The following is an 18,033-nucleotide window of genomic DNA, read 5'->3' on the forward strand; positions in this document are numbered from 1 at the left end:
AAAATCTGACTTACCTTCTCGGTTTCTTCATATGGTGCTCACTTTCCACCAGCCCGAGTAACCGTGGAATTATGCATTTTGGGCTATTTATTGGGGTTCGTCGGTCTGAAGGCTAGCCCGTTAATGCAACATCCGCCTTTCTGTAAAGCCTACATCCCAGTGGTCATCGGTCAATCAGCTGACCGAAGGTAAACCAAGCCACCTCAAACAAAAACCTAACTAGTAAAAAGATAAAAGATCAAGAAGATTCAAAGTCCACATCTGGCACACTGTAATGGGATTGCGTGACGGATATTATTTAGTTGTGCACTTGGCTGGGTTGACTGGCTATGTCAAGGGTTACCTGCCCCCTCATTGTGGTTGGATAAATACATTGAATCTGGCCCATGAAGAGGAGTCCGCGTATACGCATTTCTCCCTTTTTCACGTTGTGCACGTTACTGATTTATCCTTAATAACATAGAGCATTTCTATCCTATTTAGGCCAACTTTCTTAAATAGAAATAATAGTCTGGTTAAATATAATGATCAGATTGTGGTTAAACACAGTTTTAATAACTCTTTACTCTAAAAAGTCAGTGTTAAAACATTTTCCTGACATAAAATTAGAATCAATAAGGGTAACTTGGAAACGGCTGGCTGTCTTTCAGTCATTAATAATCTATTTCCTTGTTCTCTTTGGATGAGACTGAAGATATTTGAAGGGTTTGGTCCATCAATAATTCAGCTTAATTATTAATTGCGACATAATAACCAAAACAACATAAGGACGTACTACTGTTAATGTCATAGTTTCCAATTCTGTAATTGGCATCCATGTCCTGGTGAAAGACATAGTTCCGTATCCATTGGTTTCTGTGCCCCTTTTTAAATCGTCAAATTCAGTGCAAATTAAATACTGGCCACGCATGAAAATGATGGGCGGTTTTCCTTTATGGGACTTCTCAGTCCTCACACGCCATGTCACCTCTGCTGCATGAGGTTCGGCCATTTCCCATTCCAGTACTGTCGAATTGTGATAGAGAGGAAACAATTTATCTTGATAATAATGGTGACAGACTGAGGTTTGGATACATAAACATTTATAGATTAGTGAGTGGGAGGGCTAATGATCTTGTTGGTTGGTGGGACTGGGAACGGGGTAGTTGGACCGAGTGGGGGCTCAACTGGGTTAGCTAGCCAGCCAGTTTGGCAATAGCTTCTTTATATATATTGAGATGGAAAAGCTTTTTTACTTTTTAGCTTCATGACAAAACAATTCAATTTGTTTGTTCGTACACAATAACTAATGGATAAACAAAATTTGGACGTGTATATAGATACTTTCTCATAAGGTCTAATCTAATAATTTGGTTGAACTAATTTCTTAATTAGCCCAATAATATCAATACTCTCACCTACTAATTTCCAAGAAAAAAGGAAAGGCTGATTAATTAACGCTCATAAAACTATCTACATGACATATCGATGGGGCAAAAAATAGTGAAGATGAATTTCACTTAGTTTAAAAATTATAATAAGAAATTTTTTTAATTTGGAAGAAGAGAGATTTGAATTCATTTAGTTTAGAAACTATAATAGGAAATTCTTTTTAAACTTAGGAAAAGAGAATTCGAATTCTATTTTTTAAATAAAAAAATTATTTATAAATTAATAAATCAAATACTTGAATATTATAATTGAAAATTCTAATAACATAATAATAATAATAATATATGAATTTTCACGTGATTTATAAATAAAAAAAAGAATATAATATAATAATTAATTGAGCCATAAGCCGAAAAAGATGTGTTGCAGAAAACTAATGCCTTTGTAGAATTTAAAAAATTTCCTTTATAAATATAATATATATGCCGCGCATCTAAAATTTTAATGCACCGTCAGTGTCCAAAGAAAAAAAAAGGTACCACCCGTTTGGTCCGTGACTGCTGAATGGGGTGACTGCCGGTTAGCGAAGCGTTTCCCCTAAATTTTACATGGGAAAGTCAACAAAAAAGAACCGAGAATTGCAATGATACCAAACCGTCGGATTTCGGTATAAGGCTACTCGTAGGGCTGGGATCAAATAGCTCCGCTTTGCATATTTCGTCATTATTCTCACGTCATGCATTCTTTTTTATTTTTGTTTTCCATTATAAATTTAAAATAATTGGATCCACCAAACCCAAACCTAGTTCTTAACAGTGTCATGAAGTAAATTTACGTTTCATTATTACGTCAAATACTAGAATATATATTAAACAGTTAGTATCTACTTTTTCTAAAATCCTCTCTACCCACCCCCACCCCCACCCCCACCCCCACCCTGCCACAGTTATTATTTTCTTCAAGAAAAAGGAAAAGAACAGAAAAGAGGATTCGAAGGTCAATTTTACTGACAAGCCATCTCACCAAGCATCAATAACGTCACGTGGCAGTTATCTCCCCAAGCTTTTGTGAAAATCCCGTATTGTTCTTGTGGAACCCGTACGACCACCCATTGCCTTTGCCTTTCTTGGGAGGAAGCGCACCTAGCTTGGCCCCTAACCAGTCTCGACTGCCCCACTAGTTTGCCCAGTTATTGCCACGTCATTTTGTGGGCTACAGGGCTCCATTCCCCTCGACCCTCATCGGCTCACACGGCTTCCTGGCTTCTCGCTCCGCTTTCTGAAGGCATTTCCAACATTGCCCCCCTTTTTACACCGTCCTACGCTCAGCAGGGTTGGTGAAAGTTGAACCAATTTCCCTAACCTCGTTGAAGAAGCTAATTAATATTTAAAAGTAAAAAAATCCGAGTTTTGACTTGAATTTACGATCTTGAGAGACTCAAGTTGGTGAAAACTGACCAACCCCACACCGGACACGAGTTTTCTTTGACATTAGACATGGAAAGAGATCATGTTTTGAATGTGATAATGTTGCCATAAAACAAACTATGTGTTACGAGTTTTAATTTACAATAATAACTTAATTTTGACTTTCATCTTTTAATCTTTTCTCATTTAACCACGAATTCATATTGCTATTTATATATATTTATTGAAAAACATGTTACTATCTATTCTGCTTGACAACATTCCTTAATTCATAAAAAACTTCATCTAAATCTTTATAGAAATTGAGAGATATTTTAATTTATTTTCTTACAAAATTGTAAAAGATTGAAGCCTTATTTATTTTCTTCTTTCTTTGTTTATTTTGAAATGAATTGGATCAATGAAAGAAAGAATAAGGTAAGTTGGTTGGAAACCTTCGCTATCACCCAAATAAAAAAAAAAATTGAGCTTTAAGCTTATTGATCTTTTGAGTGTTAGTTGAAACTCATTAAAAACAGTGAGTTCTACATTTGTTGAATAAGTACTAAGCAACCTGAATTTCTTAACATCTTGGACAGAAAATTGGCTTCAATTTGCTTTGATACAGAATTAAAAAACGTGGAAGTGGTCGAAGTGTGTACTTTAATTTCAGAATAACAAAAAACAATATTAATCTTAAGAGATCTTAAGATTATTACTTTCTCCTATCCAACTATATACATAACAATACAAATCAATTAATGCTTTTTTGGCTTTTTCAAGCAAGACAACAAATTCGTATATTACAAAAGAAAAAAAAGGAGTGGCAATTTGGCATCTTGAGGAAGAGGAATAACAATTTGCCATGGCATTCATTATACAACCTTGTGAAAGAGGGATTTTTCTTTTTCGTTTACTAAAAGGATATCAAAGGGTGTAAAAACTTGTGTGGAAGCGGACAACTTGTTGAAAAAGACCATTCCCTTCATAATTTTGCTTCTAGGGATAATGATATGAGCATGAAGTTATTCTTCCAACACTTCTTCTTTAAGATGTGCCGCTTGATACGCTACTATAATGTCGGCGGCCTATGGCCTATTTTTTTGACCGAAACGCCCATGGAAACATTGCTTGATGGACTCATTCCACAAGGGTAGTTTGGTGCTTCTTCCTTCAATCATGTTATGCCGCTATATTCTTTTTGACTCATGATGAGTAAAAAGGCATGGGAAAAAGCTTAGGAAGAATAATACTTTAACTTGGAGGAGGCCTGATGGATTGTTTGATTCTTTAACATATATGCATACAATTTCATATTTAATGCATGCTCAAACAAGTATTTGACCTCATAAGGTATGATAAGTCCGATTCATAATCTTACAATCTGAGAAATAATCAAGCATGGTATTGAAAAAGGAAACACATCTCATTTAATACAAGAACAAAATATCATAAATAAAAATTGACTAACACGCTAACACACGTGACATACCAATGCCAAAACTACATCTATTTCTCCATGCCAAATTGTTTGTCTGTTGCTTTAATATATCTAGGGTTTAACCAATTTAATATTAGAAAAGTAAAGGCTTTTTTTCTTAAACAAAAGTAACAATCAAAGATGGATTAATAAATGTAAAATTAAAATAAGAACAATGTGGAGAGAGTAATTATAAATAAAACTACCTCAAGGCAGCCTGCCCCTGTGGCCTACTGGAATGGGGATACTCCGCCAAGCCAACGAGGCAAACGGCTCGAGCAAAGCCATCAAGCCAAATAACCGGCGAGGTTGGTGAGTGACCGAAGTTTCCCGGTAGAATCCAATAATAGCATCAAAAAAGGAATAATAATAATAAACCCTAATAACTATTTTTCTTTATATCCAAGAAACAAGCAAATGTCGTTCTCCCCGACCAACTCCAACCAATAGCTCACAATCCGACAATCTCCTGACATCCAACGGCTACATTTTTTGTCTTCCGAAACTTGTATATCAGCCGTCAGATGCTGATTTTACCAGATTCCCACTAAACTGAAGAAAAATAAAAGAATCCAGACCGACTAAACCAGTAACCGGTAACACATCCATTTTCCCTATAAATAGCCACGTTTGGGACTGTATTCATCATGCCGTTGAGTTACGCTTCTTTTGAGGTCTGGTCTGCTCAACACTCTTCTCCCTCTCCCTCTCTCAAAACCAAAGACTAAGGTCTGCACGTTAACCTTTGTCCCAGGTTGCCTTTTCTTTCTCTATATATTTTTTTGGTTATGTTTATTGCTTTGCTCTGTCGTTTCTATTCGGAGATTTGCTTTGTTTTTTGTAGCAGCAGCGGAAAATGAGTGTTCTGTCTTTGTGTTATCTGCTTGTCTCTCGTTTTTGAATGAAGTTTGACTGAAATGCTTGCAGATCTGTGCGTTTTTGGTTTGTTTTGGACCTTTTAGTATAGTGGTTTGGAAAATATTTAAAGATCTGAGATTCTGAGGTTTGAATGTGAATTGTTTATGCAAGTTTTACTGCAAAAAAGGTTCATTTTGTTTGGAGTTGACATGAAATAAATATTGTCGGTTGGCGGTAATTGATGGTGTCTTACACTTTGATTTAATTTTTATTTAACTCGAAAAGTAGTTCAGTTTTGAGTAGGATCTACGGGATCTGTAATGGTTCTTATTGATCTATCAATTGAGTATAAAACTTACCAATTTTGATGTGATTTTCGGCCACTTTGATGTGTATGTGTGTGTCAGTCATTTTTGTGAAGGGTTAAACTCCTGCAACTTTGTTTCTGCTCATGGTATTTTAATGTAGGTGTCTTTTTCTTTTGTCAAATCTGATAACTGGTCCAACAATCCCACAAAAACACCCTTTTGCTAGAGAATAATTGCGAAGGTTGAGTCTATAAGGTTCCCTTTTGGATCTTGAGAAAATAAGGGAGAAAAAAAAGGAAAACCTGTTGGCTTGTTTCAGAGAAATAGAAATTAGCTTAACAGTTGAGCTTTCAAATAATGAGAAACTACTGTGATAAACATAAATGTAGAATTGCAACAGGTTCCATGATTTGGATAAGTGTTCGATTTTTAAAATTTAGATTCTGATCTTATGTTGTTGTGATGCTAAAGGAATCTGTTTCTTCTTTACTTATTGTTCTCACTCTCCTTAGAATATTATCTTCTGAGAAAGCATGAAACTATTATGGTTTATGCTGATTCTCCAAGCATGAAAGTTTTCAATCGTTTTTTAAGTTCTTTTTGATTTTGTTCTTTTATTCTGTAGTCTTTTCTCAACAGCATATTCTATTGGCATACCTTTCTAATTAAGATTTGTTTTATGAAGTCGCTGTTCAGTAATTGTACTAAGATTGCTTTGGTGTTCTTGCAATGTGCAGCTTGTTAGAATGGAGACCTTTCTATTCACATCTGAATCCGTAAACGAGGGACACCCCGACAAGCTCTGTGACCAGATCTCTGATGCCGTGCTCGACGCCTGCCTTGCCGAGGACCCTGACAGCAAGGTTGCCTGTGAAACATGCACCAAGACTAACATGGTCATGGTCTTTGGAGAGATTACCACCAAAGCCAATATAGACTATGAGAAGATTGTCCGTGACACTTGCCGCACCATTGGATTTGTTTCTGATGATGTGGGTCTTGATGCTGACAAGTGCAAGGTCCTGGTCAATATTGAGCAGCAGAGCCCTGATATTGCCCAGGGTGTCCATGGTCACTTTACCAAGCGCCCAGAAGAGATTGGAGCTGGTGACCAAGGCCATATGTTTGGTTATGCCACTGACGAAACCCCTGAATTGATGCCTCTTAGCCATGTCCTTGCAACTAAGCTTGGGGCACGTCTTACCGAGGTTAGGAAGAATGGCTCCTGCCCCTGGCTAAGGCCTGATGGTAAAACCCAGGTTACTGTTGAGTACTACAACGATAATGGTGCCATGGTTCCAGTTCGTGTTCACACTGTCCTCATCTCCACCCAGCATGACGAGACTGTTACAAATGATGAAATTGCCGCTGACCTCAAAGAGCTTGTTATCAAGCCTGTCGTCCCTGAGAAGTACCTTGATGAGAAGACCATCTTCCACCTTAACCCATCTGGCCGCTTTGTCATTGGTGGTCCTCACGGTGATGCAGGTCTCACTGGACGTAAGATCATTATTGACACTTATGGTGGCTGGGGAGCCCACGGTGGTGGTGCTTTCTCTGGAAAGGACCCAACCAAGGTGGACAGGAGTGGTGCTTACATTGTTAGGCAGGCTGCCAAGAGCATTGTAGCAAGTGGGCTTGCCCGTAGGTGCCTCGTGCAGGTCTCCTACGCCATTGGTGTGCCTGAGCCCTTGTCTGTCTTTGTGGATAGCTATGGAACTGGAAAGATTCCCGACAAGGAAATCCTCCAAATTGTGAAGCAGAACTTCGACTTTAGGCCTGGTATGATCACCATCAAGCTGGACCTCAAGAGGGGTGGCAATGGCCGGTTCTTGAAGACAGCTGCCTATGGACACTTTGGAAGGGACGACCCAGACTTCACCTGGGAAGTTGTAAAGCCCCTCAAGTGGGAGAAGCCTCAATCTTAAAATGGAGCTTTGCCTGTCCCTGCTGCTCGGTGCTTGCTTATTCACAGTGCTGAATAATCAGGATATTTCCTTGCTGCCGTCCTATAACTCTGCGCAATCCCCCTAATGTTCTAATCTCATACACATGATGCCCTATTCATTTTCTTTTTCTTTTCCTTTTCCTTTTTTATTTGCTCTTTTATCTGGGTTGTTTTGATTTTGTGCCCTTTATCGGTGTTGGTGTCGCAAAAACGTATGTGAATTTTTTTGCTTATGTTGATGGCGCTGGAAGTCACAAGCTGCCCCTCTTATGATTGCTTGTGGGATAATGAAATATAGTAATGTGGCACTTCGGGATAATCAAGTTATTGCTCTATTTCTCTCGTCCTCCCTCCTTTTTGAGTTTCACATTGTCTTGCTGGAGGTCCCGTTCTTTTACTCCAGGCTCCATTTAGGTCAGGTGATCACATCTGTTTCAGGCAGCACCTGGCCCACTTTGCATTTTCACCTTATTCTAATTACTCAAGTATTATTTGTAGAAACCAGTTCTCTTAGGAGTATGCATCTTATATCGAAATGAAAACCAACAATTTGAAGCTGACTTTTCTCCCAAATCAATTAAAACAGACAACACAATGAACAGCAGCTCTACACATTTCGAATCTCACGACAAAACGAACTTTTTGAGCATGTCCTTCTCGGTAGCCCCGGGCTTCTTTTTATCAGAGCGGATAGTTACAGCTACCAATGGCTGCCAACGACACAACAAAGAACAGCGTCAATATCTCTCAAACATCAACGACTTCTAGCAAAATACAAGTCCAAGTAGAATTGAAACATAGAGGATCTGGAAAAAGAACTTACATGGGTTTTCTGCAACGATGATGCCAGTGCCATTGAAATGACAGTTCCAAGTATTCTTCCCTGCAGCCCTGTAGAAGAGATTCATGGCGTAAGAAGCATGCGAGATGATAGTATCTGGGCGGAAGCAGGTACCACCAGGTTGGATTGGCTTGCAATTCACTCCATTTTGTGTGCAGCTGTAATCAATATTGCTGCTCAGCCTAAAATTTTCTGTGGATGGCTTGGCAATGCACCATGTATTTCCGCCATCAATTGCCTGAACACTTGACCCTTGTTACTTTCAGTATGTTAACAAAGAAATTAGGGTGGCATAAATAAGAGCAATTGTAATACTGTTAAATTTCGGTTTTAATTCTTAGAAATCCGTATCACTTGCTAACACCCACTTGGTTCCCAACCCATTAAAAATCTACTACCAGTAAAGCTTTATCAGAACTGCTTTGTTTACTCCTTGGGACATACCTTCTCGTCCCGGTTTCTCCCATTACCATGTTTTCTTGAAGCTGCATGCGGGGCACAACCCAACTTAGGGGGTACAAAATACTTGAAAATCAAACTAAACAAAGCAAAAAGAAATTAATGGAGAAGAAACTACTAAAATGAAGCTAGAATACCGGCAGATTTAGACTCCAAGTGATACAATCTTTATCATACATCAAAACATGAAGGACGAATAAAATGCTCAACAATCAGTGATACAAGTGATAATGGAAACAAACGCACCTACACAAACAGCAAAACAAAGAAGCAAAGCGAAGACTAGAGGAAGAAATGCCAATGGCAAAGGGTCTTTTGCACTCTTCATTTTTTGTTTTTGGTCAGTGAAAGTGTAAAACCTTGACTGGTGTGTTATTGAAAGAGCTTCGACTTGGACAGTTAATGAATGAAGATTTTCTATATATAGAGTGAAATGAGAATGGATTACAGATAGGTAAAATGTGTAAATTGTCATAATGCTCCCTAACATAGGGCGGTGTTTACATTAATCTGTTAGGATTTCTGGAGAATCAAAGGCAGAGTTGTAACAGTAACATGCACTGTTTGTCTGTTGATGATTTTGCTACCACTTACTAGCTCATTGGAAAATGAAAAATGCAGAATCGAACATGGAATTTGTCTGTTGATGATTCGCATGCAGAACCAACGGCTTAAAATTAATGGGTTGTTTGGAAAGTTAAGACAGGGACAGGCCTGCTTTTGCTACAATTGTCATTCATGCAGATCATGAGTTCTGTATCTCAGGTTTCCCATGTAATTTTCCCTTTTTAAAGTTAAAATGAAGAAGAAAACACCGCAAAGTAAGTTGTATCATGAGATGATCCAAATTTTAGTTCAAAATTTACATTAGCATTCTAACCGGAATTTATATGTAACTTCTCCTATGGTTTGGCCACTAATTTGTGTTTTTCTTTTTTGTAAATGAATTAACTGATCTCTTATTCCTAGTCTCAGACTAACCTAAGCCTGCTTTGAAACTGTTTTTTTTTTTTTGAGCTATGGGCTATGGCATCATCTTCTACATGTCATAACTGTACTCTAACAAACAGATTATTCATGTGAATTTTGTTGGGTTCATCCTTTTTTCCTACTCATTCTTTGCTAAACTGGCATGAAAATCCGGTCACACCTCTAATGTGAGAAATAAAAATGCAACGCAGGCTTGGTTACAATGTGGTAGAAAATCATAGCACAGTAGCTGGCATTTTGAATAGTTTTAAGTGCTAATCACCATGTGATTAAAAAAAATGCTAATCATCAACTAGTGTGATGAAAAAAACAAGAAGATTTTTAGTCAACATTGATGGGATAGACTATGTTCTTTACTAGATTGTAAGTCGATTGTTGGATGAAATAATCATATCGTATTCCAGTTCTTTCATTCATAGCAAAGGTGTTGCTAACAACATAGATGATTGGATTTTAGTAAGGGAAAAAGAGATATTTTCTTTTTGATGAAAGAAAAAGACAGTTAATAATTATTAGACCATGGGCTTTTGACCCAAGCCTAAGACCAGGTTCGCCTTCATGTTAGACCGCAGTCTGCGGCGACTGAAAAGCACCTGTCAGGCCCGCGAGTGTGGACTAGCGACCAACCCTGTTAAGAAGCTGACTCCAATTATTTGATGAGGACTTGAACTCTTGCTACTTATTCAGAGGTCTACAAAACCACCGAGACAAGAAGTCAAAGTTAATTACTTAATCAAGAATTTTGGCATTTCAGCATTAAAACTAAAGAAGCCAGACCAATGCTCTTCGCTGGACCATCAACTTCTGGGCCAGATTAGTAACCATTTCCTTGTTGGGAACTTTCAAAAGAGAAAAGAAAAGTTAATAATCAGAATCTCAATACAAATAGTTAGAAACCTTTATTTGATATCAGGAAAATTCCCAGTGAATTTATAAATTAATTTGTTGTGCAAAAAGTTTTGCTGTTCATGTCTGACAGGTGAAATGGTAATTGGTCCAGTAAAAGCTCTCTTTATTGATGGAAATATCAACAGGCTTAGACAGCTCCAATACCTGTCAAATTGCCACCTGTCTTCAGCAGTTCACACACATAGTAGGAGCCACGATTTTAGTATCGATTCGAATTTGATGAAATTGTTTCAATGGCTGAAGGAAAGATTGTGTTTTTAAGTGCCCACCTCGTAATGCGGCAGCAGAACATTTCTCCTACATTAGATTTTCGCGCTCTCTCTCTCTTTTTTTTTTTTTTTTCATTCTTGGAGCAAAGTCTCAATTCAGCAGACTCAAATTTGCTACCTTTTAATTTTGCAGCAATTACCTAAATGGTGGGTTTGCTTCTATTGGATTACCCCAACTTCGTGGACATTGAAAGCTCTCCTGGCTTCACAATATGGAGATATAAAGCAGCAAACCTAGAATTTGGAGAGCTCAAAATGGTCCATTTTGGGTTGAAACAGGACAATTTACCCAATACAGCAATTGTGCAGCTTCCTTAATTACCCACTTTTCTTTGCCATTGTTTTAGCTAAGCTTAACTTTCTAAAAGAGGTAAAGACATGCTAGCTGATTCTGTTTTATGCCTTCTGTAAATTCATTTTTTTCCTCATCCAATAATTTAGATTTCATTAATAATCTGCATAAGCAGTGAGGAATCAACCAATTACTGTTCCAATAGTTACAATCAGATGTGAAGCACGGTTTAACATATAAACAGAACAACTAGGTGGTGCAAAACAAATCCACAATTACAGGCTAAGCCTTACAATATCTGATAAAATAATAAACGATGAACCAATGGTAACCCAAAAGGCTGTTCGTCAAGGTCGATTCAATAATTGACTTAAAGTTAAATATTTAAATGATGTCTTTTTTATTGAAATTAAAAAAAATATTTTTTATTAAAGTTAAAGAAGAAAGAGTAAATAAAAAAAAAGAATTTAAAAGTATATATTATAAATTGAAAAAAAGATATTATATATAAAAAAAATAGTTATTGGAGATTATTAAATACATATTATATTAGTTGATTGGAATAGAAAAATAGTTGAGAATTAATAGTATTGTGAGAAATGGGAAGCGATAAAAAAATTAAAATTTATTAGATATATAATTAGAAAAGTGAGAGAATATGTCATTTTATTAATTACCTTGATTTTTATATATTTTTAATGAAAAATGAGATAAATAGTTGAAAATTAATAAGTATATAGGAAGTGGGAGAAAATGATATCTGTTAGGTACTTAATTTAGGTAGTGAGAGAATATATAGATATTTTATAAATTATCATATTTTTGTATATTTTTAATTAATTAATTATATTATTATAAAATTATAAGATTTATGAAAAATTGAGACCTAAAGTAAAGCAAAGACTTTGGTTGCTTTATGGTATAGCTGACCCCGTGTTGAGTCATTGCCAACTCCAAAATTTGGCGAGCATATCTGCAAAGGTATGTCCTTCTCGTAGAATATGCTAAATAACTACATCTCCAAGGTCAATCATAATGGAATCAATCTTGTTAAAAATATGCCACATGTGCAGTTCAATAAAATATGGTGACACGTCTCAGTCTCATTGTTGCACCACCCATATAGCAGCTGCTCATCATTAAATGGGACCCCTCGTAGTTGTAGAAAAGCTTGTATTGGTATAGAGTCAAGAATGGCCAGTCAAATGAAACATTAAACTCTCGGGGATTTTCAGACACTGTTGTTGAATATCTCAAAATAAAAAAAGCCACTCCAATGATACAAGGAAACGATCAATGTGGCTCCGCTTTGTGCTTGGACCAAACCAAGTAAACTTCTTGCCCTCTAGTAACAAGTTAGTTAATTTACTAGAATTAATGAAATCATGGAGATTCTCAATACCATTGACTGAAGTTAGACAAGCAATTCTTAGACCATTAAAAAAACAGGGCTCTACTCAGTTTATCTTGTTACCATCCCGAACCTTAAACCAGGCACAATCAATTGACAGTAGTGAAGAAAAACTCAACAAAGAAAAAGAAAGATAATAAGCAGGGACGGAGCTAGTCAATTTTTGTTGGGAGGATCAAAGACGAAAAAAAATAAAAGTTAAAAAATTTTAAAACTAATATGTTGAATTTAACAAATGATCAAAAGATTCATAATAAACAATAATTTTATATAACATGTAAATAAAAAAAAAACTTATAATAGTTATTTAAGAAAGTTGTGCTCGACGATGTTTCCTAGATTCAAATTCATCAATTATTGACTCTGTACTGAAAAGACTGACAATATCTTTCTCAATATAAACAACTAAATTAACTGCAAGAAACTCATTATTTATTTTATTTTGGAGTCTTGTTTTCATAATTTTTCTTGTTGAAAAGGCTCTCTCTATAGTTGCTGTAGAAACCGGAAGAGTCAAAATAGGGCGAATTAATCTATCAATCAAGTGGTAATTCTTTGATTTTTCTATTTTTGCTAATCTCTAGCACAATTCAGAAAGTGTCTTAATATTTTCAAAACTTTGATGATGAGGTATATCGAGCTCGTAATGCCTCAATTGTAACTTCAAAATAAACCTTTCTTGTTTTGTGAAATCTTAAGAATAAAAACTCTCTGCTAACTTGTAAATATTATCAATATTGAATGATTTGTAATTGTTACTATGATCCAAAGCAGTGCTTAAAGTTAAAAGTTCCATAGCTTGCTCATTGAATTTTGAATTCAATTCTTGTAACGGAGTATCTATCGTCGCTAAAAATATATCAATTCGATAATGATGCTCCATAGTTACATCTGGTTGACGAGATCGACCTATGCCTAAGATATATAGTGCACCCATGTCAGGAATTTCTATCTCATGTTTTTGACAAAATTTTTTCACATTCTCAAGTAAATTAGACCACCAATCATCTCTCAACTTCTGAAGGAGTGATTTTGTAGTAAAAACAAGATGAATTGCATTTAAAATATCTTGAGAGCGTAATTGTAATGCTTGGCAAAGAACATTAATGATTCCCATGATCTCATTCATCAAGTGCAATATGAAAAGAAATTCAAATGATGCTAATATTTTACTAGCAGCAAAAGCATCACCTTTTTGTGAATAATTGGCCCTTCGTCAATAATACTTTCCACAACAGTGCAGGTTGCATCAAACATTCTCATCAAGCTACAAATAGAATGAAAGTGTGAGCTCCATCGAGTATCTCCAACTCTTTGTAGAGTTCCCACTTGATTTGCTCCTCTACCTTTTTCAAGTTCATCACTAGCAATCATGTTTGCAATGTCAATTACTTGAGCAGCTTGTAATTGGTCATGTCTTTTGGAAGAAGCACTAGTAATATTTACAATAGAAGTCAATTGTGTAAAAAATTCATGAATATGAACTACTTCTCTAGATGTTGCAACCAATGCTAATTGTAATCTATGAGCATAACAATGCACATAATATGCGTATGGACAATCGTTAAGTACCAAAGCTTGTAAACCATTCCATTCACCACGCATGTTACTAGCACCATCATATCCTTGACCTCGAATACTTTCAACTTGAAGGTTATAACTAGAAAAAACAAATACTAACTCTTTCTTCAAAGTCATTGCACTGGTATCATTAACATGTACAAGATCAAAGAAACGTTCTTGAACAAAACCATCGCCATCAACAAATCTCAAAATAATAGCCATTTGCTCTTTTTTAGACTCATCTTGAGCTTCATCAACAATAATACAAAACTTAGCATTTCCCACGTCCTCTCTAATTGAATTTCTCACCATATTAACCAAAATATGTAAAATCTCCTTTTGAACATCATTGGATGTGTACTTAGCAACACGTGGAGCATTTTCCAAGACAAGCTTCTAAACTTTGTCATTGTAAGATCCTAAGAATTTCAGCATTTCAATGAAAGTCTATCCTCTATTTTTTGAGGATGGACTTTCATCATGACCTCTAAATGCACAAGCTTGAAAAGTTAACCATCTAACACAATCTATAGAAGCTTTGAGCCTAAGCCGATTATTCAAGATCTCTTTTGATGCTTGTCTTTTGATAAGCCTATCTATATGTTGAGATTTTTTCAATAAATCCTCACAAGATTTTATAGCAACATTATGTGGGGAATTTGGATTTTTCCCAACATGATTCAAAAGTGGACAATTTTCTTCACTATTTATTTTCTTCCAACTTCTGAAACCCTTTTCAATAAATGCATTTGAACTTAGACGATTCGAGGTGTTCTTACTAAAAAGGTAGCATGGCAAACAAAATATAGCATATTTGTCACAAGAATACTCTAACCAAGAAGAATATAATTCAAACCAAGAAGCTTGAAAACGACGAGGATGATCATCATCTGATAGAGGATACATCTTAAGAATGGGTTGACATGGCCCACGTTAGAGATAAGCACGACGAATTTCATCCCTTTGATTGATAGGAAATTCCCATATCATTGGTCGTAATCCAGAATCAGGTTCTATATGAAAAGCATCAATTTTTTTCATGATTGAGCCTTGGACGTTTTGATTCGCACTGCTCTTATTCATGAGTTGAAGTATTAAGGTTTGGTGGCTCAAGTGTAAGAGAATCATTTGAGTGATCTACCTCTTTTCTTTTAAAAAATTTGTCAATTGTTTTCAACTTACTCATATTTTAATCAAACATAAAAAAAAAAACAATATAGTCAACATTCAATAGTCTTATTTGTTTATATTTAAACTTAAAAAATAAAACATAAAACTATAATGAATAAAATATAAATAATTATATAAGAAATACAGGATTTCATATAATAGTTAAATAATATAAATAGAAAGAAAAAGGTAAAAGAAAACTTTACCCTTTTTACTTTTACACAATGGTGGTGGGTGATTTCTATCTTTCCTTGTCCAAACTCACAAACTCATAAATTTCTTTTGAAGAATAAGATGTGTTTTAATAGTGAGTTACAATAAAAGAAAAATAAAAATAAAAAGACACAAAAGAGAAGAGAAAAAGAAAAAGAAAAAGAGACGTAGAGAAACTTAAATTAGGTTAAAGTTAAGTAGGTTTGTGAAGTTGTTTGATTTTTTTATTTATATTAATGATTAAATAAAAAATTTATTTTGAGTGGGCCATTAATAATATATAATAAATAAATATTTTCAAAAAATTTGGAGGGGCCATTGATAAAATATATATAAAAAATAAATATTTTTAAAAATTTTGGGGCCATTGTTGGCTTACCCTCCGCCCCTGATAATAAGTACAAATGAAAGATTTGTTATTTTCTTTTTTATCTTTTGATGTAGAGAAACTCTCTACTTGTATAAAATACATGATTTGTTTATATGAAAAGTTTTTCAATGGTATAGAGGTAATTTGTGCTAATTGTAGGCTATGATTTTGGGTTGCTATTTATACATTTGTAGAGGAGATTTTGTGTTGATTTTCAACACATGTGAATTGTAATTGTAGTGTTGCTACTCTTTGCTTCAAATAAATGATCTGCTTTTACACTCCCTTTCAAATTGGTCATGGGAAGATCCTATAGACCAAGTTTGATATGAAAACCTTCAAAGATATTACGAGGCAAAGCTTTTGTCAAGTTGTTAGCTATCTACTAAGTTGAGGGAACAAATTGAGTGACAAGGGAACCTAAAGCCCCCTTTTCGCGAACAAAGTGATAGTCAATTTTAATGTGTTTTATTCGAGCATGAAAGGTAAGATTGATGGTTAGATGAAGGACTGATAGATTATCATGGAGAAAATGTAATGGTTTGTCCATGCAAAGGCCAAGGTCACGAAGAACTTAAGATATCCATGTAAATTAAGCTACAATGGAGGCTAATGCACGGTACTCCACTTCTACATTGGATTTTGCAATAGTGGACTACTTCTTTGAGCTCCAAGAAATATAGTTGCCACCAAGAAAAGTACAATAGCTAGTGGTGGACCGTCGAGTAATTGAACATCCCACCCAATCTGCATCGAGAAAGCATAAAGTACTAAAGGAATGTTTAATAAAAGTTTAATGCCAAATGGGATGGTTCCTTTAACGTAATGCAATATTTTTTTCACAAGTTGGAAATGATATTTTGTACGAGAATGCATAAATTGAGATACACAGTTAACACTAAAAGTAATATCAAGTCGAGTGAAAGTTAAATATTGTAAGCCACTAACAATGCTTCGATAAAAATGTAAATCTTCAAAAGGATCAATAGAGCAAAGATAAAGTTTACTAGGCATGGGAATGGATATAGGTTTACAATTTGACATTTAAGCTTTTTCAAGAAGATCATATGCATATTTAGTTTGATTAAGAAGGAGGCCTTGAGAAAAATGATGAACTTCAATGCCTTAAAAATAATGAATGTGGCCAACGTCTTTCATAGAAAATTCATTGTGCAAATCTTAAATAAGAGTGTCTAAAGAATGATTATCATTGCCAGTTAATAAGATGTCATCAACATATACCAATAAATAAATGGTGTTATTAAAATAATGCCTAATAAAAAGTGAAGAATCAGCTGTACTACAAGAAAAACTAATGGAAAGAAGAAAGAGACTAAAACGATCAAATCGGGAACGTGGAGCTTGATGAAGACCATACAAAGCTTTCTTTGAAAGAGACTAAAACAATCAAATCGGGAACGTGGAGCTTGATGAAGACCATACAAAGCTTTTTTTAATTTGCAGACATGATGAATCTTATTATGATCTTGGAAACTAGGTGGTTGCTCGATGTAGACAGGTTTAGTCAGTTTGCCATGAAAAACATTTTTGACATTCAGTTGTTTAATTTTTCAACTATTGGCTAATACAATGGTAAGAACAATTCTCATAGTGACAAGTTTGATGACAAGAGAGTAGGTTTTGAAGAAATCTAATCCTTGTACTTGTGAATATCTTTTTGCAACTAATTGAGCTTTTAGTTTTTCAAATGAGCCATCTGATTTTAATTTGGTTTTGTAAACCCATTTGTTGGCAATGACATGCATATTAAAAGTTCTTGGAACCAATTCCTAAGTAACATTTTCTTCTAATGTAGTGATTTCTTTATTCATGGCATGAAGGCACCTAAAATGTTGAAGTGTAGACTTGATGGTTTCTGGTTCAGAAGGAATATGAGCTAGAAAGCTAGATGCATATTTAGGATTTGGTTTGACAATTCCATTCTTTGATTTAGTTGTCATGGTATGGAGGTTTGGTTAAGTAGAGGATGTAGAATGAGGATGAGGTAAAGAATTTTGTTCAATTGAGGGAGACGGACAAGTTATAAGAAGACTTTCACTATCTGAAAAAAGTGACTTAGGTGGAGAGTTTATGAGTTGAAGAGATTGAGGTAAAGGTATTTTAAAAAGAGATGGACAAGTTGTTAGAAGACTTTCACTATTTGGAAAAGGTGAT

The 18,033-nt window shown here is 35.2% G+C and overlaps 2 protein-coding genes across 3 annotated transcripts; one reads left to right on the plus strand and one right to left on the minus strand.

Moving 5' to 3' along the window:
* LOC18613784 (S-adenosylmethionine synthase 2) lies at positions 4,887 to 7,713 on the plus strand. Its single transcript, XM_007051188.2, has 2 exons — positions 4,887 to 5,011; positions 6,161 to 7,713. Exon 2 carries the CDS (start codon positions 6,170 to 6,172, stop codon positions 7,349 to 7,351), a length of 1,182 nt encoding a protein of 393 aa, XP_007051250.1. The 5' UTR covers positions 4,887 to 5,011; positions 6,161 to 6,169; the 3' UTR covers positions 7,352 to 7,713.
* Positions 7,496 to 9,483, minus strand: LOC18613785. Of its 2 annotated transcripts, XM_007051190.2 has the most exons (4): positions 8,918 to 9,483; positions 8,657 to 8,697; positions 8,195 to 8,450; positions 7,496 to 8,081 (listed from the first exon to the last, which is right to left on the minus strand). In XM_007051190.2, exons 1-4 carry the CDS (start codon positions 9,159 to 9,161, stop codon positions 8,053 to 8,055), a joined length of 570 nt encoding a protein of 189 aa, XP_007051252.1. In that variant the 5' UTR covers positions 9,162 to 9,483; the 3' UTR covers positions 7,496 to 8,052. The 2 variants fall into 2 exon arrangements, with proteins under 2 accessions (XP_007051252.1, XP_017983635.1); XM_018128146.1 differs by having other exon boundaries at positions 7,496 to 8,450.

This window comes from Theobroma cacao, chromosome 1 (genome assembly GCF_000208745.1).
Source record: "Theobroma cacao cultivar B97-61/B2 chromosome 1, Criollo_cocoa_genome_V2, whole genome shotgun sequence".
NCBI lineage: Eukaryota > Viridiplantae > Streptophyta > Magnoliopsida > Malvales > Malvaceae > Theobroma > Theobroma cacao.